The sequence below is a fragment of the Lissotriton vulgaris genome, chromosome 6 (genome assembly GCF_964263255.1).
Source record: "Lissotriton vulgaris chromosome 6, aLisVul1.2, whole genome shotgun sequence".
Taxonomy (NCBI): Eukaryota; Metazoa; Chordata; class Amphibia; order Caudata; family Salamandridae; genus Lissotriton; species Lissotriton vulgaris.
The window spans coordinates 136,220,761-136,247,128 of NC_141694.1; the positions used below are offsets into that span (position 1 = coordinate 136,220,761).

The following is a 26,368-nucleotide window of genomic DNA, read 5'->3' on the forward strand; positions in this document are numbered from 1 at the left end:
GATAATGGGCTGCAGGATGGGGGAGCGGAAGACGCAGAGGGCAGAGAATAACTCAAGAGCATGACAGGTACATACTACAATATCATATATGGTGACTCCAACGCAACCGACACAAGGGGTATAGAACAGGCTATGCGCGTCGGTGATGGGGTGGGCTAGGGAGGGAAGGGGAGGGCACATGTTTTGATAGTGGGGAGTTGAGGGTTTAAACTTTGAAGGGATGTTATTTTCATTTGGTGAATTGAATGTATGGAGCTGACATATAATTATACTGGATGTGGGTCAGTGGGCGGGGCAGCCGCTTGAAATTGATATGATAATAGTAACGTGAAATGTAATGCTGTTTTTTTTGTTGTTTTTTTTTTTTGCACAAAAACCAATAAACTACGTCTTTAAAAAAATAGCTACCTCAGAGCATGCACTTATATCAGTGAAACTACGTACACCTATAAGCCCCACCACAGGAAAGGCTGGAGACATATATGGGCTGATAGCAGGCAGGAAGGTTAGAGAAAGGATCCAAACTACCACTGGGCAATAAATGGCAGACAACAGAGATAATGTTAGCATGAAAACCCTGCGGGACGCACTGAAAGCTGTTGTGTGAGGGTTAACCAGGATGGGGGGGGGAGGGGGGGAGAAATAGGAGCTGCAGCTGGTGCAGAGTTTTAGATATGGATAAAGCACATGCCCTGTTATGAATGAAGCAACACTACTATAGTGGTAAAACGAAGTTGCTGGGCAGTAAACGCACAGCCAATGTGATGCACAATAGTCCCATTGTGTGCGGCTGTCTAGGAGGAATGCACAAAACCCGACCGTATGCTATACCCAGTCATGCAACAGGCTTGAAGGACCAAGTGGCTAAGGCAAGAAAATGGCAGCTTTCTAAAAGTAGCGTTTTCAGAATTGCAATTTAAAATCCCACTTCACTATAAATTAGGGTTTCAAAATGTGATTCACAAGACATCAAACATGAACTTGTGTATCTCTTTCCATTCGGATATTACACTGATTAAATGTAATAATGCAACTCTAATGTTATTCTATGGGAGAGGTGGGCCTTGCAGTAATGAAACATGAATTTAAGTGTTTTTCACTAACAGGACATCTAACACTTTAAAGGACGTCTTGCTTTTTAGATACATTGCACCCTGCCCTCTCTCTGGGCTGTCCAGGGCCTACACTAGGGGTGGTTTACATGTATTAAAAAGTAAGGTTTGGGCCTGGCTAAAGGTTTATTTTTCCAGGTCTAAAAGGCAGTGTAAACTGCACACACAGGCTCTGCAACAGCAGGCCCGATACATGTTTAAAGGGCTACTTAAGTGGGTAGCCCAATCAATGCTGGAGACCCACTAGTAGCATTTAATTTACAGGCCCTGGGCACATGTAGTGCCACTTCTTTTAGGAACTTAGAAGTAAATTAAATATGCCAAATCCATATAAGCTGATTCCACCATGTTTAAAGTAGAGAACACAAGCCCTTTAGCACTGGCTAACAGTGGTAAAGTGAACAGAGCCCTAAAGCAAACAAAAACAAATTCAGCAAAAAGTCTGGGGATGCCCTTGCAGAAAGGACCAAGTCCAACACCAGTCAACTGTAAAATGTTCAGAGATCCTTCATATAGTAGCTCATAATATACAGAAAGTTGTTTTTATACACATCTCATTCCTCGCAATCCAATAGGCAACCGATTAGAAACAAATCAATGCACAGGACACTACATTGATGGATAGTTGATGTTTCAGAAACATATAAAACTAGTGTCTACTCTAACCTAATGCATCAAAACTGTGATGCCATGAATGTGTGGCACGGTGTCATCTACTAGACAACACGCTAAGTAATGATTACCTATTAACTAAACTTCATGTGTTCCACATTGCCTTGGTAACTGTATGCTTCCACCTTTGATATTCTTAACATTTTTGTAATCTAAGTTCCCTGTCAGGCACCACAAGTACTTATTTATAAAACAAAAAATATAAGTATTCTCACATTATGTTTACGACCTTGATCTTCTTGTTTTAGTCCTTTAAATTCATTTGGTGGTTCCTCAACCTAAGGAAGACAGTAATGCACCATTATGAATTGTTTGCAGAAATAGGAAGACTTCATAAGTGTCCTGTAACTTTGAAAAATCGACATTCATTTTTGAAGGCGGCCAATAACACCAGCATTGTTTAAATATCTGATAAGAAAGGAAGTGGAAGGCAAATCATATACTCAGTACACACAAGAGCCTGTATATAGTTCACCCGGTAGCCCTGATTAACAATATTCTTTGGACATCTACAGCTCACTTCGAGGAACAAAGGTGTCATCTGTGAGTGGCATATCCTGACTCCAAGAAGAAGTAACTGGGGATATTTATGCTTATAAATGGTGGGAGATCTTTAAGAGGAGAGGACATTTATCACTACAACTGAAAATACAATAACATATTTCTTTAAAGTTTGAATAAAGGTATAGGTTGAATTTTCTTGGAGATGATGGATTAAAAATCTCAATTTTGCATAATTATGGTTACTGAGCACTATTAAAGAAAATATGAGCCCTTTAACTTGTTCTCATTGTAAATAGTACTGCATAGCAAAATAAACAAATTGTGAAAGTAGGTGATGTACATATGGAACACTTGCATGTGGATGTCTGAATTTTCCAACAAATACACCATTCCAAAGGGGGCTGTTAGACATTTATAGAGAAAAGTAAATTATTGAAATCACTAAGATAGACAAATGCAATCCCAAAACAATTGATAAAAATGTGCAACATTATTAGAAAAGATGGAATGAGTGAGATTAGATCTTATTAATATTCTGGGCAAACAATTATGTTGAAAATATTATATGTCACAGGTTACAACCTATCATGAAGTTAAAGCAACATATGGGACAAAACAAATAATCATGTGTTAAAGATAAACCCCACTAAACATTAACATCTACTTAGGTTTTCAGAATTACCAAAATATGAATTTCGTCCAACCAAAAGCATAACATGTAAACTCTTAGCATTCATATTTGTTGTAGATATCATGACAACATGACTAGCTTAACTAACGGGGTAGCAAGCACAGCTTATGTTTAAGATGACTGATTCTTTGGAGCATGTAACACATTCTCAGTAAAAGGCAGGCCACCTCTCGATGCCAAAAATAAAACATTGCTTAAAAGGCAGTCAATGCATTTTATAACAATATGCTAGATAAAAATCAGTTGTTATCCACTGATTTCATAATACATGATCTCAAATAAAATAATACATTATATTGTCTAGAAAACGGAACTGAAAAAACTGCAGAAACATAGAAGTAGTAATTGTATGCCACTATAATTTTAAATTTAAAAAGGGTAGCCTGTGTTGAAATATGAATCCACTGCGTTAATATCTTTTTGAAGCAAGTAATGTAGATTATCTCTCATAGAATGTCTAATTAGGACAAATGAACAAAACTAGGTAAGTTTTTACATTAGTAAGTACTGAAACTATTGTGGGGAGCTGGACCATATACCGAGCATGAAAATGAGCTACGTTCGGGAAGTGACTGATCAATGTTAGGTCTAGGACCATCATATACATCCATCTGGACACTAAACTTCTTAGTATCTGGAAGTGTCAAAGGTGATGTGTCACTGTTTTAGAAAACTCTTTATAAGTAACTAATTATAAATGTGTTCCAGTATTAAATACACACTATTTTCTAGGTTTTGCAAATATTTTACCCTGCACATGTTTCCACTTTTCGTAGTCTACTTACATTGTTTGGATACCACTCATGGTTCGCTTTTTGATGTAATGTTTAGTCTCTGTTACCTCCTCACATGTTTAATGCCGGTTTTACTGTCATATATGTACTATTTAACAATGTTTCCTTTGTTAAATGTTTATTACAAATCAGCAGATGTGCAAGTTATTCCCATGTTTCATACAGATATAGCAAGCTTGGGAGTTTTCCAACACTAACATACATAAAGTAATGACAGCTATACAGATCATCAACCTCTAAATTTAAATCAGAGGCTTTAACAACCTATTAACTTTCACATAAGAAAAGGCACAGTGATTCATTGCTCATGAGAGCTGGAAGATGTTTGTCTTTTGCAAATTCATGCAGTACTACCTCGCAATCTTTAAATTAGAAAAAAAGACTGCTGACCGTTTTCTTTAGTTTTTATGTTTTGAATCATTTTATTTTAGAATTATATTAGATTTATTCTGAACATGTTACAAATATGCATGATTCCTAGCAACTAATTCTCAGAGTAATCCTAGACAGAAAACCAGGCCATTACCTTATAATGAAGTGGGCTCAAGTGCTTGAAACAGCCGAAGCAGGTATAAAATAGGCTCACAAAGATTGTCATCACCAAGACAAGTAATGTAAAGAGTGTTGTGGAGGATTTGAAACCTACAATGAATTGAAAACAAACGGTTTACAAAATATAACATGAATATTTGTCTTGTGGTTGAGGAATTGCTTTAGCACAATTAGAGCATGGATGAAACTTAGTTTTCAAGGTCCACACCCACATAACATCAAAGAGCACTCTACCCACCCCGTCCATAGCCTCAGGAGTGCAAGATAATAACTGAAATTTAAATAAGGTTATCCAGTAACATAATGCCTTCAGCAACTTGAGCATACAGATAAGACCCATTGTCTAAATTATTTCCCTGTGAAATAAGAAGAAGAAAAAAAAAAGAAAACTACAATTTGACAGTTAAACTGCTATCTATGCTAAGTCCTTGACACTGCCATCAACAGACCGGAAACAAGGATGCTTATTTCTGGTCGAAGGAAGACCTGACTTGGCAGTTCAGGCTGGACTATTCCCATGACAAATAGGGTCAAGACTGATTTGTATATGGCTGGGTCTGAACTGGGGTGGCAATGTGAACTAAAGAATGATTATGGATTCAACCCAGATCTGTGACTGGGGGGCGAGTGTCTGAAATGTTTCAGCGCTCCGTCCATCCTCTCGTTGAGTTTGCTTTCTTTACCTTGAGTTGGTAGGGTATGCCCAGAAGTGGGTCCCTTGTTCACTGTGCCACTGGGTTCAAGCTAGCCTGGCTGATGAGGGGTGTTACCTTGGATGTTTCTTTCTGGTCCAGGGAAGACATGGCTTGGCAGTTCGGTTTGGACTGTTCCCATGAGGAACAGGTTCAAGACTGATTTGCATATAGTTGGGTCTGAACAGTGGTGTCAAAGCTAACTAAAGAACGATGATGAATTCAACCTAGATCTATGGCTGGGGGTGAGTGTCTGAAAAGTTTCAGTGCTGTGGCCATCATCTCGTTGTGTTTGCTTTGTTTGCCCTAACTTGACTGGGTATGCCCAGACGTGGGTCCCTTACTCACTTTGCCACTAGATTTAAGCTAGCCTTTCTGATGAGGGGTGTTACCGCAAAACTGGTCCCTGGATGCTTGTTTGCAGCCCAGGGCGAGACCTGGCTTGGCAGTTCGGGCTAGACTGTTCCCATGAGAAACAGGGTCCAGACTGATTTGCATATGGCTGGGTCTGAACTAGGGTGGTGAAGTGAGCTAAAGAATGATGGATTCAACTCAGATCTGTGACTGGGGAGATTATCTGGAAAGTAGCAGCGCTCCGGCCATCATATCGTTGTGTTTGCTTTCTTAACACATTTAGACAGCAGCATATTTTCTTTTTTCTACTTGTATTCTTTAAATGTATCTTGCATATGTTGAGTTTGTGTGTGTTTCAGAGGATGAATGCAAGAAAGAGTGAGTGGATGGCGGAATGGATGCATTGAGTGCAAAGACGAATGAGTGAGTGCATGTAGAAGCGTATTGAGTGTCTAAAGCCGTCAATGAACACAAAAGGTACGCTTATTCATAAGTCAGTCTTACTGGTATTGGCAATGTGAGGGCCCGACAGCTAACCTGATAATGTTTTATAAAAACAATGACAGAACAAGCACTGAAAAGGCAAATTGTTTGCAGCCAACATCAAACCTACTGACGTTGCTAATGCTGGTTTCGTATTAAATCTCAATCTATCAAAAATGGTTTAGTATTTACATTGTTAATTCTTTAACTGAATTGCTAGTTGTCGGTTTTGTTACACTAAATAACACACACACACACGCACTAGTCTAGCTTGGCTCCCAAGCCAAGCTACCAAAGGTGAGCCAAGCGTACTTTCAAGGGAAACTATTTTACACTTCTGTGTCCTTCTTGTTAGGCAGGGTGGCAGCCAAATCACTGCTCAGATGAAGTTTGACTTCTCTCCCCATATCTTACCTGTCAGCTTCTCTACAATAGAACTTCTAGATATGGATTATGTGCCATTTTTTCTAAGAATTCAATGAAACTGATATTCAGTGTCAATGTTTGACATTATCAATTAAAATGACCATAAAGGCGATGAAAATGGTGTTATTTAATATGCTAAAAATAACAGCTGCAACAAATTGTGGTAATCTTAAAGCACACACCACTTACCCATTCTGACAAGGGAGAAAAAATATAGCCAGGTGATGCAAAGGATGGGAGCAGCCAGAGCCTGGAGCACTGCGCTGAAATGGATGTTTCGCTCCAACGTCGCAGGCAGATAGGCATAGTAGATATTGTGGCGGTCCACCATGTGCTTCAGCAGTAAATACGTAAGGCCTACAGAAACAAGTCACACCTATGAGGATAAACTTCCATAAAATCTTAACAAAATATTTGCGCAGGACACAGTTTCAAAGAGAGATATTGAAATTTCATGTGTGGCTCTACTTAGAAAATTAGAAACTGGCTGTTCAAAAACTCAGAAAATAGCTGACCGGAGTTTCTCGGAGCCTTTCTGGCACTAACTGGAAAATCCTACTTGTACCCCTACTGAACATAGATAATAGGGTTCTAATTACAAGTACCTGTCTAGTAAAACCAACTAATTTAATCAATTTCTATGTTGTAATTACAACTCATTGGTAATAAAGTTACCTAATTGCAGGAACGTGTGGTGTCAATGGAGAATGTTGAAAAGTGTTCTTGAATGTATCTGCATGTGGAATGATTCTGTGGAATAAGCCATTTTAATTCAGGGGTTCATCGCCACAACCTCCACTCACAGGTGGGCCTGAGCACCCCAGTGTTCACGGAGTAAGCACCATTGGTGGCAACATTTATATGATTTATTGATTCACATCATATTTTCCGTGCATGCTCAAAGTTCCAAAACTGTATAAAGCTAATCATCATTTAGAATACAGAACTGTAATATTTTATATGTGATGTCAGACAGAAATTATGGGAATTGTAATCTTTAAACTAATTCTACAGCACATTGCTGCCATTCGTGAGATGCATCACTGGGGCCTTGAGGAGTAATGCAGCAAATGCACTAGACCGAAGACATACAGAGGTTGTGCAGGGCAGTTATATCTTAGAGTGTCACAGTAATGATGCATCTGTGTAGGATTGGTATTAGGGCTTTTTTTGTGTATATGTAAGGTGTGTGAGGAACACAAAGTACTCTACTCTAGGCACAGCGAGTAGTAAATGCAGCTAGGTTAGGCAAGGAAGTATAGGAGGCACAACCCACGTGTTCATTATGAATTCACTTTATTCCTTTGGATGGCTTAGAGGAAAAGCACATTTCCAGGTTGTGAGCAGTTTGTTACACAGACTAGGTCATGGTAATGATTTGTTAGCTATATCAAACCACACAGGAGCAAAGAACCCTGTAAGGATTATATGGAGGTGAGTCAAAGTATGCAGAAGGAGAAACTTGAGCTTGAGGGGGTTAGGGTGCAAGCTAAGGGAATATAGCCTCAACTTCAGTAACACTGGAAGGGAGCTCTAACAATATGGACAGAAGAAGTGAAAGTACGGTGTGACTAGAGGGACATCTATCCACTTCGAGAAATACGAGACTCATATGTTTACTGGTGGAATTTCCCCAGACAAAGTTTGAATATGTCGGTCTTACTCCTCCTCTGAAAGATATGATGTCACGCTTTGTCAGTAGGGAATTCCAGATGGAGATTGCTAACCCTGTGAAGAACTTTTTTCAGAGATTCTTCAGTTCTGAATTTGGGAGGTTCCAGTTGTGAAGAGCTTTAGCTTCTTGGGAACCTGGAGCTTCCAATATATTTGGTTGGCTAGGTAGCTAGGTTTTCTTAGGAGGATGGATTTATAAATGAAATATCCATTTTAAAATCTGATCCTTGCCAGTAATGATAACCAGTTCCGCTTCTGTAGGATCGATGACGTGGAGTGGAGTACTGTTTTCATTGAAGCAAGTAGGTTGTCCGGATACCAGCCAGGAAGGTCCTACCAGAGTCACATTGGAGGTGCTTTACTCTCTTGGGTGAATGTAGGTAGACATTCCCTGGTTGTGGCATTCTGTTGATTTGATGTATTAAATGTTAGAGTGGGATCATGTTTGATAACTAGAGGTTTTAAAATTTACAAAAAGAAAGGGTCGTACCTTTAAGTTTTTGTTTAAGGGTTAATTTTGGGTCTTCTTTGCTTTTGGATCAGGACATGATAAAGACAGTTTGTGCTATTCAGTGCTGCAATTTCACAAGGCAGAGCTAGGGTGTTTGAATATCCTGAAGACAACACCTCAGAAACTTGGAGGACTCCAGCCATGTGGAGATTGCACTAAACATCAGTCAATCTGGAGATCACACACATATCACTATCCCACAGCCAATTCATTACTTTTCTAGCAAATTTCTAGAAATCATAAATTGACTCAGCTGTTAGTAAACAGAAATGTGGGTATACTTTCTGCACATCCCGCTATACTTTAGAATCACGATGTCTATTTTACGATATTTTACTGAAGAGAAAAATACACAAACAGAGGTGACTCTTATTCAAATATGGCAAATGCGGGTAGGCCGGGTGCAAATTATTTTGTTCTTCCTCTTTTGGTATGCCAACATTTTAAAAACACATTTAACATTAATCATTAATTGCACACAGTTGTAATCTAGAGTTGGTTGGAAAATCACTGCAGATTTTTCTTTAGTGCCTAAATGCACATCTATATTCCGGGGCTACTGCAAGTGTCCGACATGGGAAAGATGGAGAATGCAGTAGACAATTTGGGATTGGTCGAGGTGTACGCCAAGGGTGCGTTTTAGCCCCCTTTTTATTTTTGTTATATATAAATGGTTTGGAGAATCGCCTCGTGCAGGAGGGTAGGGACATGCCTATGGTGGGTGGGAGGCCTGTCCCTGCCCTGATGTACGCTGACGATGCTGTTTTGATGGCACGCACCCCAATGGCACTACAAACTTTGGTCACATCTTTTAATAGTTTTATGCTTGGCTTAGACTTGAAAATTAATTGCTCCAAAACCCTGTCTATGTATTGTGGGTCAAGAACAAGCAAGCATCTGAAGCCAATTTTTATAAATTCCAATCCCTTAGAAAGGACCTCCACCTTCCCATATCTGGGAATTTTGTTTCATGAAAGCGGCTCATGGACTACTGCAATTTATGCTAGATCTCTGTTATTTTCCAAAACTATCATGGCCTTACAATGTTTTATGAAAAAATTAAGAAAAAAACCCATAAAGGAAATTTTAACTATTTACAAGGTGACTTGTTTAGCTGTAGCTACCTATGGATCAGGCTTGTGGGGTTACTCAAATATTAGTTCAATTCAAACTATGGAAAACAAGTTTTTACGTCACATCCTGTCCGTGCCTGAAAGTACTGCGACTATGATATGCCACGCTGAACTGGGAGTGCTTTATGTTACTGACACGATTAAGATTCAGCCAATCCTTCTTTGGCACAGGGTTTGGACAAACGATGAATGTGTGGTTAACCGGGCTATTTTAAAGGACATTTTAGCATTGGACAACATTAATGATTTCAAATGGATATGCTATGTCAGAAACTTTCTCGAAGAATTAAGCTGTGCCCAATACTTTGAGGATCCGCTATCAATGGCATACATATCAAGAAGAGACCTGAAAAATTTGTGTATTGCCTATCTCAGGGATAAAAGACATATAGAGGAGGCGAGAAAAAAGACTGTTTCTGCCCATCAGGATATTTTATGTGGAGAGAAACTACAGCCATATTTATCATTGTATATGTCCAACCATGAACGTTTCCTTTTAACCCGGTTTAGACTTAACATTGTTTTTAGGTTATTATCTTTTCCTGTGATGAATTGTTGGTCGAAAGATCTATGTTTTTGTCCATGTGATGATGTGTCCCCACAATCTGATATACATATTTTATTTTTTTGTAAATTTTATACTTTTTTCCGAAAGAAACTTATCATGCCTATTCTTAAAGATTTAAAAGTATATAGATGTCGCTTAGCGTTTTTAGAGTGTCAGAAAATGGAAACTGTTTTTATGGTAGCCTCACTTGCCGAATTTTTTAAATCAGTTTTTAAGTGCCGTAAATCGATTCAAATGAATTAATTTTCTATGTTATATATATGTACTTCATTTTGGTGTTTTTTTCTTTTGTGTGATTTTAAATAATGACTACTTGACCCCTTTGTAAATTGTACCTTCTCATGCTACTTTTATGGTTATTCTTGCTTTTTAACCGAATAAAGTATTTGAATCTGAATCTGAAATACATACATCAATGTGCCAGTCTCAGCAGCAACCAGACACACATTATTAAATGCTAATAACAGAAAACAAAGGGCCTATTGCATGCTACATTTTTAGGAAATCAAGCACAGTGATACTTTGAACACCACTGTAAATGAATGATAATTGGAAAGCTCATTAAACAGAAACACAACTAGAGAAGCATGCGTAAATTAGTAGCTTGAAATTATTTTTGATATAAGCGAGTGATCCAAATACAAGCTGGGAAACTGGCACACCCAATTGGCCTGGTGTTCTATTAGTGTTAAGTTTATTTTTTCACTATAAGTAAGTTTAAAAAAATATAGCAAATGCCACTATCCTCTACCAAAACAACTCAAGGTCAAACAATCAACTTACCAAAAGGGGCGATGATCGGACAAACAAGGCTGTATGCCATGATGACTGTAAAGATGCAAAGCATTCGAGCGTACATAGCTCCAAACTCAAACTCGTACGCTTGTTGCTGCAAGAGAAAAACAGATGTAGGCAATGCAGCTCCTGCAGTCACATATGTAAAATATACCTACAAACTGTGCACTTTGACTAATGTGCCAGAAGATTATACATCCCAAATTAGTAATACGTTTATTTTTTAAGTGTTTATCTGGAGCATACAAAGGTCAGTATATTTACATGCTTCATAAAGAAAGATACAGTCATTTGTGATTTATTTTACACATTTCTCAATTTGTGATATAAAGTCATTTCATATTCTGCAAATGGGTCATAGATGTGTTTCTTAAAATTGTTATGACTATTACATTGAAAGAGTTGGTTAACACTGTTATAAAACCAGCTGTGCAATAACAAAATACTGCATTTTCATCGGTCACTATTTAGTCCAGATTTACCAAAGAGAATTACTGCTAAAAGGGGTAGAGAAGTGTCAACGCAGAAAAACCCCTCATATAGCTGCACTTATTGACTAAGACATGTCTGTGAATTTGAATGATATGAACTGCCTTTCAACCTCCTCTAGATTATGGTACAATTAATAATCTTTAGTGGCACTTAAATATGGTTAGCGTATCAACCCATCTCAGTAGAAATTTCATTCTGCATCAACTTCTCACTGTTTGCGTTACCTTCGAAACCAGGATTCTGCTGTGGAAGTACGAAAAACAATCGGTCTTCATCTCAGAAGCATCGAATGTTGGGTTGGCTTTGCCAAATTTTGAACTTGTGACTTGCAGGTCACATTAGGGGTCATCTCGGTGAAGTTATATCATTTATTACATAAAATATCTATGCGGTTCACTGTGTTTATGACAGGCCACTAAAAGAGTCAAGATGTGTCAGATCCCAAATCATTTGTAAACGGAAGACACTTTTTCAAAAAAACTGTGCAAAGCTTAATAGACCAGTTTGTAATATAGCTGATGCATTGATTCCTAAAGCCCTAATTGAGTGTAAGTCTTGCAATATTGTGTTTAAAACATGATAACTTCTTTTGATTCATGGCTGACTTGGGAATATGAGGGAGGTCACATATGAGCTACAATCTTACAGTAACACATCTGATTCCGAATTCTTTTCGTATTGGCTTTAATTCCTACTTTTGGTGTGTGCTTTTATTTTGGATGTACAGAAATCATAAATGTTGTACCTAGTTTTAAGCACAATGGGGACTGTATTCAGACTAGTTCACAAACTATAACACTCATTCAAACTAGAGTTAAGTATTCTTTGAAATAGTAAGGTTATGACTAGCAAATTCACTGTGATTTTAGTACCATGTTTACAATTTCCGTTGCTTATAAGTACCTGTACTTGGTTTAAAATGTGCACTGAATTGTCCTCTAGAGCATCAAACTTGAGCCTGGTGCTGGACTACTGATGTAATAAATGAGTAAGGAAAAATCACCTTCTTAGTGATTCTAGCAAGTTCAGTGTTTTCTTTTGCTCCTTCACAATTGTTTGGGAATGCCTAAAAAAGCTTCTCCAAAAAATACACTGTGTCCATAAGAACTTTAAAAGGCCTGACCTGCAGCACTCTGTCAAATTTGGAAAATAAATTCAAGTTGTTATTTGGAACACAAGAGAGGAACTAAGAAGAAAGAAATAGCCATAAATAAAGTGGACTTTAAGGACCAGCACACAAAATGCGTGGAAATCTGATGAAATTCCTTTTGGAATAACTTTTGCAGAATAAATATCCATGAGAGTTAGAGAGATTGCTTTTTTAGGAGCTGTTCTTAGATGGTATACTACAAAGAATACAAATAACATGTTGGTATATAAATTGTGATATGATGTAATGTGCAAGATGAAAAAGGCTCGCCCTGCTTAATGGTATGCTTTACTTCATGTTTAAAGAATATTATTGACACAAGAGGTAGATATTTCAAACAGGCTGAGAAGTGTAACACCACTCTAATAAATTGAAGTTTTCTACAATGTTGAAGAGTATATTTTTTTCTTACTGATAAAAAAACTCAGATTAAAGCAAAAGTCACAAACAATTTTAAGGGTTTTCAGACTGAGCCTTCATCCTGCGACTTTTCTGATTTGTCTCCGATTATCACAACTCTCACTTGGTATTTTTGCTTAATTTAATACCCTTATTGCAAGTTTCCTGACCTTTAAATTACATTCTCCCATGGAAGGCCACAATGCTGGACCAAGTTCTTACCACACAGACCAGTAACCATTAGTTCTTGTGACAAAGGCCAACTTTGCCTAGAGAAAGCCCCAGGCCTGCACGCAGACCAAAGGGCGAAACACGTGTTGGCTGGCCCTTTTCCTTCTGAACATAGCAACAATATTGATACAGAATATACCTCCATAATAAATCTACGTATTAAAGTGATGCAGCATCTGTCTATATTTCAAAATTAAACATTAAGGGATTCGTCTTGAATAGCCTGCACATTTGGACCTTGTCTACCCATTTCAAAATAAGTTTAAATGAATACCCTGAAAGCAAAAAAAGGGCTGCTACTACCAAAAAGCCTTTGAGAACATTCTGGGAGTAGAGTTCAGCTTGAAGTTTAGATAACTGTATTGATAATTTTGATTTGGATTGTAAATCTTAGAAACCAACTATACTTTTGAAAGAGATGTTGGAGTAAGCTTCACAGAGACCTACATGGTATGCACCAGAAAGACCATGTAAAAGTTCTTAGTCAAAAGAAACAAGTTTATGTTGTAAAGATTCAATATTGCCTAATGCACCTAGTCTGCTTGGGTACAAGAAAGTATTGTAGAATTCCTTTAGGTACACGTCTTATCTACAGAGCCCTAAGACTCCAGCAGTCTATAAATAAATGCACTCCAGGACAAGGACCTGTTTAATTGAATCCTTATTCTCTACTCTTTTAAAGTGCTTCATGGTTGTCAACTCATCAACATGCCATGGGTAGGGGAAGTGACAACATGCATCCTTTGAACCTGAGGTACACATGGATGATCACTTATCCGACCCATAGCCCCAGGATTGGCTTGTGAGGAGTTACAGAAAGGTAAAAGATTTTAAACTACAGAAAGTAAACAGGGAGCTTTAAGCCCTGCCTACTTTCTGTCTCTAATGCTGCCTTCTTCACCCCAGAGCCTGGGCAATGTAAGGGGTACAAAGAAACACTACCTGCCTACTCATAATTGGCAGAAGATTAAGGAAGAATTAAACGACACCAGAGGTATTCTCTGAAAAAGAATTCGAATAAGGGAAGGATTCATTCAGCACACTGAAAAATGTACCTCTCCCCTCAGGCCACAACAAACATTGTTTTACCATGATAAATTAAGACTCAGAACGAACAACAGGAAATCCCACTTTGCATGTGTGACTCTGGTCTAGCTGGAGGCCTGTGCCAAGAGTTGTTCTTCTGCCCAGAACTCAAAGAGCTGACAAGCAGGCCATGCAGATTATATCATTAGCACTAAGAAATACATTTATTTAAAAAAAATAACTAATAGTGATGAAAATTAAAAATGTATCAGAATAATTCATGTTGTGTCACAGTAAGGGACAAGGTTGGGGTTAAGAGTACAGATTAAGGTGAAGGTCATGTTCAAATTAGGAATAGGGTCAGGGTCCTGATTAGGAGTAGAGTAGAGGTCAGATGTAAAAGTAGAGTTATTTTTAATTTATTTTATTTATTTTTGTTTAATTCATTTAACATATTTTCCAATGAAGCCAATTTATAAACATGTTTTGCATAGTTAATATTTTATTTCTTTTGTTTTTAATTATTGCAACAGATTTGAAGAAAAATGTTGCTAATTCCCATAAGGAGACAAAAATATAATTATTTGAAGATAGATGGACAGAGTTTGGCTGTGTAGCGAAAGTAGAAAGCATATGTAGCTAAATTTCACTCCCTACAAAATTAGCCAGCAAGAGGAATGTTACCATCTTAACAGCCCAGAGACAAATTCAGCCCAGGAAATGAACGACTTGAATAAACATTTACCAGGGAAATAGATATATGAGAATCGTTCAGAAGTGCGATAAAAGCATTATTCCTAAATCTAATTTAGAAGCTTCCACCTTTCGAAAAGGAGCAAAGACATTGTTTATAAAATTAATATACTAATCTGTCCCATTTCAGTCCACATACTAGACTACCCCTTTTCATTCTATGTTAAAAAGTAATTATGGCGCAATTCTTCATCATTATAAATTGTCAATATGTATTCTAGAGTGCTTTTACACTGAAAGCCCCAAACAAGGTGACCTGTGTGATTATTTGGTGAACCTTTGCAAATACCTGCTTAACGTTTCGTCGCTCCCCTGCAGACCTGGCCATTATTATTAGAAAGGTGTACTTGAGGAGTCCAGGTAAACGCAAGAGTTCCATCCCATTCCCGATGAAGGCTGCAGCAATCACATAGTTGACGAAGAAAGCTCCCTGGTCCGGCAGAAAAACACAGCTGAAGACAGGCAAAGAACACATCAGTTAACCACGCGGGCAAACTGAGGCAAAACTCAAGAACAGCCCAACTGAAGGATGCAGGCATGCAGAGTGGTCAATATGTGTTCAGTTTCACGGTGATCTGTAAACTAGCAGATCCAGATTTTAAGCGATCTAGAAACACAACCAGACAGACAACATACTCCAGGGGTGTATGTGATATCCAGACAGAAGTCAATGGGCCTTGGCTGAAAGGAGAGGGGTCGGGGATCTGGGAATCGTACCAGTGAACTAAAAGAAGCGGGGCAACCAAGACTCTAGGAAATTGTTGCAGAAGGAACTTAAGAAGCAGGGCAACCATTACAAAAAAAAAAAAAGAAGCAGGGCAACCATGATCCAAGGAAATTGTTGCAGAAAGAGCTTAATACAGTGTTAATGACAATATATAAATTATACAGTCATGACATTTCTAGTACGGTGCTACCGCCCCACCTTCCTTCAGTAGGATTAGCTACAATCTTTTCACTCAAGAGCTCGGTCGATAACTATCAGTTAAGGACTGCAGACAAAACATTGCGTGTTCGGTTTCTGGTTCTTCCAATGTATTATCTGAAGCACATCTAATCTTCCACCCACAGTGGCGTGCGCTAAATTAGGAATATTTACAAACCTTTTGGGTATGCAGTGTATGCCATAAAAGTAACTTCTATTGTTACTCACATCCTATCCATGCTAAATACCAGGGTTTCTGCTATTTAAGCTGCAACACTTTCCTCACATTTTGGATAAATAGTAAGGTTCCTATGTTCTACCAAATATTCCACTTAAGAAATACTGACCTGGTATTTATTTCTCAGGAAAGAATTTCTGAAAAGACCAACCAGCTAGAAGATCTGTAGCCGGTGCCTAATTTGCAAAAGTATAAGTGCCAGGGATCAAAGTTTTACTCATAAGCCCGCAATCAGCATACTGAATGCCAGAGGTGCCGAATACCAAGGCTGTGTAGGCTTAATTCCATCTCATGCCTGGTTCATCAAACACCAGACACTACCTGTCCCTTTACCTCACTCTTTCAGTTTTCTTTTCCTTGTCAATGTTTTTGTGTTCTTCTTCCTCCTCCATTCTCTCATGTGTTTTTCTCTCTTGCTCTGATACAAAGTCTGGTGAGGTAAACAAAGGGCAGTTTCCCATAAAATGAGTGTCAGTAGCCTGCACCTGCACTGGTTCAAATGAAGCCCCGTATGTAGCCCAGTAATATCAAGGGATTGACTGCTCTGATTTTGGAAGCAGATGTCAAATCTTGGCAGGAGCAGATCTACAGAGATAGATCTGCAGCTATCCTGCTTAGAACATGTCTAAACGGAGGTAGAGTGTGTTTCTTCAGTTAGAGGATTTTGAAACCATATATAATGCCTTTTATCATTTAGCCAAGTTTGTGCACTGATTTTTTGATCTGGTGCATCAATATTTTAGACTCACTGCAGTGATGTACAACTGTGCTGGCCATCTGCTAGTCTCCAACTCACATGGAGTGCACATTTTCGAAATGGGTGGGTGTGGCAGTAGTTTCCCATTTAGTTACACATGAAAATAAAACAAATTCAGCAATGGCAGACCAAATGTTCGTTCTGTCCTCACCTCCAAGCTCTCCTCCTCCTCTTTGCCATTTTAAAGTAGTAAAATAGAGATACAATAAGATTCAATCACAATCGTACGCACTGAGTCAAGGTCCAGATGTCATGGTGTCTGGTGTAATCCTGTTTGGGGTATAGCTCTCAATTAGCTGGGTGACCTTTACTCAAAGGGTTACCATGACAGCTGTACCCATCTCACACTGTTTACCATTTGTTCTGATCTAGACACCAATTCCACTCTACTTTCAGCCATCGCGAGGAAAACTAGCACATGATGCTCTACATTTTTCTAAAAACATGCAGCAGTGTTGACTACCAAGTCTTGGCATCACCATCACTAACTGGTCACTCACCAAAGTAAGATAAGCCGGAGAAGCCCAAACAAGCCTCTGGATTAAAGTAGTTCAAGTGCTTCTTTTGCTGCAGATGAAAATACTCTCAGGACGTGGTCAACAGACTACTGCCACTGCCCATTTTTAATGAGTCCTTTGACACTTTTCGTTACAGAAGGAAGGACCGACCATGTACCATAATAATCCCATTAGGACAAAGACTGTCATTCATGCAGCTATCTTGTTAGCAAACAAACTGCTAAACAATATTTACAGGAATAGATCTGTCTAGTATGTCTTCGACGTGTAGCGATCACCAAAACAAATAACAAATAGCATTTTGCCCGTAAAGTTAGAAGTGGGTGGGGAATATCTGGCACCTGGAGCTGAGAGCTTAAAAACCACGGTGTAGGTGACATTCACAGACTTGATCTAATTCTTTTACTTATAATACATCGGTCAACTAATATATAAGGCTGCTAACTGGAAACGTCATCTTGAAAAGGTGCTCATTTGGTCCCCTGGGTTTGGCTTTTGTAACCAGTGTATTATTTTGGGGTTAAAGGCACAATGCATGGTTTGAAGACAAATTATTAGCTATGGCTGTGTTTCGTGTTTCCTTTTGAGATTTCTTGCTAAACTTTGGTTTGCATTGGTGTTTGATATGACACACTGTTGACATGTATGTTGCTCTGAGTCCCAGTTAGCCAATGGTAGCTTGCGCTTCATGTCTACAGTCTTTAAATCAATATTCGTGCTACATTTAAAGTCTCAGTCAAGACTGTGGTTATTCCTGTTCGAAAATGCTGTCTGTCCATGCCCTGGATGTGATGGCCCCTCTATCAGATTGACCATTAAATTAGCTTGAAAAAGTTTACAGGGCATTTGCAGGTATGCAAAATATTTGGTGAGCTGGGCAAGTAATTACAGAAACTGGTTACCAAGTCCCCATCAGAAGAGGAGGGCTGGTCAAACACACAAGACACCATACTCCTACAAAGCCCAGTTGGAAGGCTTTTAATCCTATATAGAAAAATACCCTGGTATATATACAGGAGTCTATTCACAAAGGAAGTAATAAAAGTAGATGTTATTTTCTTTTTTAAAGAATCTTTGCACAACTGTAGCATTACTAGTTTCTGGAATCTACAAAGACGTGGCTGACAATTTGTTAGAATTGCAGGAAGAAGGAAAGGGAAACCTAGAGAAGATATTAGAAACAAATCTAAAGATTAAATAAAACAAGGAAGAAAACATAAAGCAAGGTTTAAAACTCAATAGGTCCATTTGACGCAACAATTAAAACATTTTAACAGGATTTTTGGTCTTGACCACAATCTTTTTCATCTACCTCCATAGTGAATGAAAAGGAGATGCAATGTATCTACAGCTGTAGAAAGAAGTATTGAGCATCTACATACACATCAATGCATTAGTGATACTAAGGAACTAGTTCACGGCCAACAGGATAAATACTTACTCCAACCTGACTGGGTTACTACTGTCCGTAGATTTATCAAACAACCAGCGAAAAAAGAAAGCCAAGCTAAAAAATAAAGAAAAAAGAGAGAAACCAATGTTATTGTGAGCATGTATTTGTAGAAAACATTATTTTTGCTGTATTGTACATGACAAGTGTGAAAGATTGTTATTGTAATAATCTTATTTAAATATTTTATCATAAAATTCCCGATTCTCCTCCTTACCAGGAAAGCTAAATCTAAAAGAAACTATACATTTGAGAAAAAACTGTGAACTAACAGCGAAACACCACAAAATTACAATTCAGATTCACCACATGGTACATAGAGTTTAGGGATCATTCTCTTTAAAAAGAAAAAAGGATCCTGTAGGTTATTAGACAGAACACAATGTCTCAATCTCTGAATGACACAGATGTTACAGTTTTAAGAAATAAATTGCACTCCTGGCCTTTAATTTGCACCACAAAGGTCTCCTTAACCAACAGTATTTTCTATTCCTTGACAAATGAATGAAGTTGTATCAGCCACTGTAGACTATCATGCCAGGAGACAAATGCTGCCATGGACCTATTTATTGAGCCCTATTTTAGCAGTGTTTATGGGGTCTGTGTTAGCTGTATTTCACATTTGTCGACCACACCAACCCCATAAGGGTAGGGAGATATTTGCATTCCGTATGTGTAAATGATGTGTACAAGACCCACACTACTCCTTCCTTCAGTATGGCACCCTTTATAGGCCGATGCACAGTGCTGGGATAGGCTCCGTCCTCAATAATATGGAAGAAAAAAGTCCCTTCTTCATTAGGGAGTAAACACTCACCTCGACTTATCATTTCTTAAAAACATACTTTTATTACATCTACTTCAAAGGGATGATCCAGGAGTTCAGCGCCAGAGATCCTTTTCCTAACGGTGAGGAAACATTTTTCTTCCAAACAGCTAGACCATGTACAATTTTTTGCCTCCAAATCTAAGATTTGTGTATGCTGATTTTTTTAATCCACTGTTTATAGCAGGCAATGTAATAACCGTATAATTGCCACTTCAATTTTCATTTATACTAATTGTATGTGATTTTTTTTAAAGAATCAATATATTTAGTGTAATAGTGTATACATTTTTTTAAACTATTTTATACACATAGCTTTTGTTATCCTTCAGAAGGATCAAAAACATCCAATAAATGAAATGAAAAGGCAGAATTCAAAATGGGATAGTTATTTCTGCTAACAGTGGATTTCGAAAAGGTTTTCACAAGTAAATGTAAAATAGTTCATTTTCTACAATACCTACAAACACAAGGGGGAAGAGACGTCCTTAAGAGGTATTCTTCTGTTCTTTCTATCAATTACTAAACACACAGTAAAGAGAACTAGGGCATCATATATCTGTCAATAGCTACTTGGTACAGTTATGCCCATAGGAATTGAAAGGCCCTCACCATGATGGCAAGCTTCATCATCAGACATTCCATCACAAACTCAAATGTGCTCAAGCAGGGCGAGCAAAAAAAGTGGGCACAGCACACAGGGGTGACATACGAAAACACTCTGTGAACAGTGAAGATGGAGGTGTTTATTAAAAACCAAATGCTTAAAAACTCATGCATACAACAGGTAATCTTACCAAAGGTTCAGATTACTTGTACTATAACCAGGAAGATGAATGGGTGTCATCCTGTAGTCACACACTTAAAAAAAATACAAACATATGTCGTTTTGTTTACGAAAGCATTAACTTATTGGTAGCATGTTAGACAAAAAAGTACATCACCAATGCCAAATCACTTGCCTATACCAATAACACCCTTTTAAAATAAAACATCAGCAAACATTTCAGTATCTTTGATTAGGAGGAGGAGTAGAAAGGATTACCACAATAAAGAATCAAGGAAGTGCACTGTGTGCACCTTAATTTGTCAGGGGTAGGCCACCTTCACAGTTGCTGCCTCCTTAGTCCCGCAGTCTGTGCCACTGTGATGACAGGGACAGTTTTTAAAGCCCCAAAAACATGACTGTACTATGATCACTGATTGGGTGACCAGGGCTATTCAGTAATTCGTCAGTCATCTTGCAGTGGAACGAATCATGAAAAAAATGTTTAGTGTCCTTTGATACATTTTATTCCATTAGCCATCTTGGTAGATGTAAACAATGAGTGTGAAACCATGGCACGCTGAAGCACAATCAAGTAATCGGGAGGGCTATTTGGTGATCTGTCGGCCATTTTGAAGTGGCGATAATCTTATGAAATTGTAGTGGATAGCCGATGAAAGATAGACGAGAACTACTGTACTAAAAACAAAAACAGTCATCGTAAGGTTCAAACAGAAAAAGTGGATGCAGCACTCAGGGGTGAACTGTGTAAATAATCTGTGTCCAGTGAAGTTAGATGTGCTTATGAAAATCCAACATGCTTAAAAGCTCATTCAATCAACAGTTAACCTTAGCAAAGGTTTAGACTGTGTACTTATTACCAGTATGTTGTACAAAAAAGTTTTGAGGGTGGTGAACTCCCAAAGCTCTTTCCTGCCGTCTTGGGGCAGCAATTTCCCTCCCCTCTCTTCAATCGGCTGCCACGGGCGGCAATGGAAACGGAGCAATATCACCAGCATCCCACAGGCGGCCAAAGGGCTAGCTATGTCACTGTTCTTGTTGGATGACAAAGCCCAATCATTAACTACCTGAAGCTGGTACAACCACAAGTAGAGATGAAGCTTAGGAAGGGCAATCCCCCCCCTCTCCAGGGGTTTCCTGATCAGCGTGGCCACGGCTATCCTCAAGGCATTCTAGCACCCCAAATAAGGTCTGGTCACATCGTCCACTGGGTATAGAGACAAAATATCGACTCCAAAATATCGACTGGACATAATATCGAGTTTTAAATATAGACTGGACAAAATATCGACTGGACATAATATCGACTACAAAAATATTGTTTTTCAGGTAAGTGAAGTAATATCGACTGTATAAAATATAGATAGCAAAAATATCGATTTTTTAATAATATATAATATTTTATAGTGTATTTTTATGTAATTATATGTGTGAATAGTGTGTATTAATGTTATTAAATATTTTATTACATGAATTTTGTTTTGATAATAATTGCGTAATGTAATTCTGTAGCGGGTTGTGGGTTTATAGGGGAATAGGGTGGGAAGTAATTTAATAATAATTAATTAATTAATATATGTTTGTTAATATTTTTAATTAATAATTAATTGATAATTAATTAATATTAATTAGTTAATTAATTAATATAATTTTGAATATATTTTGTATTAGTAAATAATTGTTAATTAATTAATTGTAATTAGTTAATTACATTAATTAGAGTACATTTTTTATATATATAATTTTGTGTTATTTTTAAGTAATTCATTTTGATAAAATAATATTAATTATTAAAATAATTACACCTAATGTTCTAATATATTTACTTTATTGTTATTGTTAATTAATAATTAATTGGTAATTAAATAATATTGATAAATTTTGGGTAAAGGAGCATTTTTAGGGTTCAGGGTCAGTTTTCAGTTCATGGGTAAAGGGGTATTTTTAGGGTTCAGGGTCAGTTTTCAGTTCATGGGTAAAGGGGTATTTTTAGGGTTCAGGGTCAGTTTTCAGGTCATGGGTAAAGGGGTATTTTTAGGGTTCAGGGTCAGTTTTCAGGTCATGGGTAAAGGGGTATTTTTAGGGTTCAGGGTCAGTTTTCAGGTCATGGTTAAAGGGGTATTTTTAGGGTTCAGGGTCAGTTTTCAGGTCATGGGTAAAGGGGTATTTTTAGGGTTCAGGGTCAGTTTTCAGGTCATGGGTAAAGGGGTATTTTTAGGGTTCAGGGTCAGTTTTCAGGTCATGGGTAAAGGGGTATTTTTAGGGTTCAGGGTCAGTTTTGGGTTTTTGGGTAAAGGGGTATTTTTAGGGTTCAGGGTCAGTTTTGGGTTTTTGGGTAAAGGGGTATTTTTAGGGTTCAGGGTCAACAAATAAGATTTAAAAAAATTATTTTTATTATTTTCATTTATTATTTTATTATTATAATTTAATTTAAGTCGTTTTAAGTATATTTTAGTAATTAAAATTTAATATTAATTTAATTTAACACTGTTTTTAATAAAGTCGATATTTTTTACATCTATATTTTTGTTAACGATATTTTGTACTCGATATTTTTGTACTTACCTGTTTGTAGATACAAACTCGATATTTTGACTGTCGATATTTTGTCCACGATATTTTGGCAAGTCGATATTTTGTCAGTCGATATTATTTCAGTGATCCCGTCCACTGCTGTGAAAACCCCTCTGGAACATCAAATGGAGTGTTTTGTATGACATAAAGAAATGTTGTCAGGTAAACAATCTTATAAAGTTCGGTCCTGCCCAGGAGAAAAAATTGGAGTCTTTGCCAGCGACCAACATCCATTCTCTGTTGTTATCCACGACCCTGGTGAGACTTTCCTGGATAAATAACTGATTGTCTGTGGTCACAAAGATGCCCAGGTATTTAAATCCAGCTGGTTTCCACCTAGGGGGATCCCTCCAGATTCCTTTCTGCCCCACCTGTGAGAGCAGGTAGACTAACGATTGGCACCAGTTAACACAGAGTCCCAAGTAGGACTAGAAAACCACCAGAATCTGGAGGATTGGAGGCATGGAGCGGTCTGGGTCAGCCAGGTAGAGCAGTATGGCATTGGCATAAGGAAATACAACATCTTCCGACCCAAGGTATGAGCGTGCCCCGTTGTATCCAAAATACCAGTGTTTTAACTGTCACAGCAAAAGTAGGGGGGGTAACTGGCATCAGTAGCGAAAGCCCCTGCCAAGGCCAAATTCCATCCAGTTACCTTTTACCCTGGCAATAGGATTTTTATAGAGGTGCCGCACCCAGGAAACATGGTTTGGGCCAAAACGCATCTTGTGCAGTACTGCCCACAGATAGGGCCATTCAAGAGTCAAACGCCTTCTCAGCATCAAAGGGGAGTAGGATAGCATTCAGTAAGTCTGTCCTTACGGGTTAGGCACCCCACCAGTTGCCTCCGGTTGTGTTTTGTTGCCTGATAGGGCATAAATTCAGACTGGTCAGGCCCCACCAGAGGGTCTATCACCCACATTAGGTGATTTGCAAGGATCTTCACTATGGTCTTGGTGTCCAGGTTGAGCAAGGAGATTGGCCGATTGGAGGCACGCTTGCTAAAGGGCTTCCCAGCTTGTGGATCAGCACTATTGTGGTCTTTCCTCTGATTCCACCGGAGGACCCCGGCTTGGGCTCTATAGACCTTATCTTGCATTAGACCCGCCTAGCAGGAGCAAAGGCACATTAAGAACTTAGCGGGCAGGTCATTAAGGTCCTAAGATTTCCGTCTTGCATCTGGCCAATAACCTCCGAGATGTCCATCTCCGTAATCTCGGCTGGGAGGTCCACTATAAAGTCCCTCAGGCTATTTTCATCCTCTCCGATCCAAGTTTGGTATATTTGGTGTTCTAGTCCGTCAGCTGCCATTCTCCCATCGGTTGAGGTAATACCAAAGAGACTCTGGGCACGCAAAGCAGGTGCAAATGCCCACTGTGCACCCGGGCCACTTATTTAATACGGCACCTGAATGGCAAAGGTAGATTTGGAGACACATTGGATCTCTGCAGCTCAGAGTCAAAGAAAGTTCCAAAACTTTCGTTGAGAGAGTAGTTTCAAATATAATTTGGTAAGTAAGCGCCATACCTCCTAACTTGCTCATAAGTAAGAGAAGGAGGATTCTCAGCAGTGTGATGCAATAGGAAATTGAAGACCAATGACTACAAAAATGACAGGTAACAACTACCATAAGGATAAAGGGCAGCAGAGCGAACAAAAAGGCACATAAATTCCGCTTGTTTTAACCATGGGAGGGAGAGGATGGAGGAGGAAGCCAGGACATGTCATGCTGTTGGTGAAAGGAGGCCTGGCAGCGTCTGAGGCTGAAGTTCAAATGATAATTCAGTCTCAAAGCCGGGGATACTGATTTCTGAATGCTTGCTGGCGATATGCTCTGGTACACTTTTCTACTCGCCTTGAGAATTTGCAACAAGTACACTTGGGTAAATGGTTTAAAACATGTCTCATCGGACCTCTCAGGTCCCTAGGTCAATAGCCCTCTCTTCACCTCACCTCACGCTCAAGGCAGCTCATTTAAAGCACTTGAACTGCACAAATATTAGGATCAATCAGTCATATAAGCTCTTAATTTTCAGGCCAAAAGCTGTTCACAACACAAATCTTGAGATTTTAGTTTGATCTGCAGGCCCTATGTACAAACATTAAACCTTTCCCATGAGCCATCCAATTACAGATGGGAAGTAATTGTTCCTGCTTAGCGGGAAGGCTGGTCCTCTAGCCATAGAAATGAGTAAGCAGCAAAATGGCATACCATAAGGGTCTGGCACGCTTACCCTCCTTCCTGTCATGGTCTCCAGTTATGTAAAGCTCTGATTTAGTGAGTCCACCATTGCTTTCATCCATCTAAGGTCAGTAGAATATGGGAAACACATTAAATTTTTCATAATTGACAGTAAAGTCTGCTAGAAACCCCAATCAAATTATCTTTCCTTATTTTACTATATTCAACGTTTTCTATGCATTTGTCCAACTTTGACTGGTCTCCATTTTATGAACTGCTTTTGTGCTAAATCAGGGGTCTCCAACCTTTTCTGTAGTGAGAGTTACTTCTGCTCAAGGAAAGCCTTCCTGAGCTACTAGTCAATTGTATAACTGTAAAATAGTGACAACAGTACACTATGACCACCTTAAGCAGGTTTATCAGTAGTATTCCAGGTGCGGTTACCAGCAAAAATGCTGGGAAAACGCTCATCAATATAAAATGCAGCCTCCTGACTTATGAAGTAACCATCAAATCTTGACATGCCCTACTGCACAAAGGACATAAGTGCAGCAAGAGGTATCCCCAGCTTAGCTTGAATTATCATTCATTAGATTCTGAAAATGCACATTTTTGTATCAAATACCACTTTCCACTGTGGGCAAACAAACTCAATTTTCCAGAAGAAAACCCAGAGACCATATATCAGTCATGACTATTATTATGCCAGGAATAGGTACATGTAGGCCAGGCACGCTCCTTGTATGTAAATGATGGCAGCCAGTATACCACAACTAGACCAAAAATAGTGAAGGATAACTATTATTATGCCATTGGCACTATTATGCCAGGAACCAGCCCAATTATGTCAGAGATAACAACCTTATGATGGGGCTAGCATACACATTTGTTGGTCCTTGACACCAGGCGTAGCTTTCAGGAAGCAATAGTGTTTATTATGGACGCACCTAAATGCTGATGAGTCTCTTAATTTTCTCTGGTCTAGATCATGCCGTCTTCTCCTCAGGTCGTGAGCTGATTATGCACCCAACTGACGCATTTTCAATCTGGCTCCTACAGTCCCGCACTTTGGTGGGTCAGCACAGATTACTGCTCAGGC

At 38.6% G+C, this 26,368-nt stretch overlaps 1 protein-coding gene across 1 annotated transcript in view; it reads right to left on the reverse strand.

Annotated features, from left to right (window-relative positions):
• Positions 1 to 26,368, reverse strand: part of LOC147706906 (mechanosensitive cation channel TMEM63A-like) — a 239,408-nt gene that overhangs the window by 23,621 nt on the left and 189,419 nt on the right. The window contains exons 16-21 of the mRNA XM_086926166.1: positions 18,892 to 18,957; positions 15,302 to 15,464; positions 10,950 to 11,055; positions 6,470 to 6,637; positions 4,300 to 4,415; positions 2,000 to 2,062 (exon numbers count right to left, since the gene is read on the reverse strand). Coding sequence (XP_086782292.1) covers positions 2,000 to 2,062; positions 4,300 to 4,415; positions 6,470 to 6,637; positions 10,950 to 11,055; positions 15,302 to 15,464; positions 18,892 to 18,957 — 682 coding nt within the window. The remainder of the gene's footprint in view (positions 1 to 1,999; positions 2,063 to 4,299; positions 4,416 to 6,469; positions 6,638 to 10,949; positions 11,056 to 15,301; positions 15,465 to 18,891; positions 18,958 to 26,368) is intronic.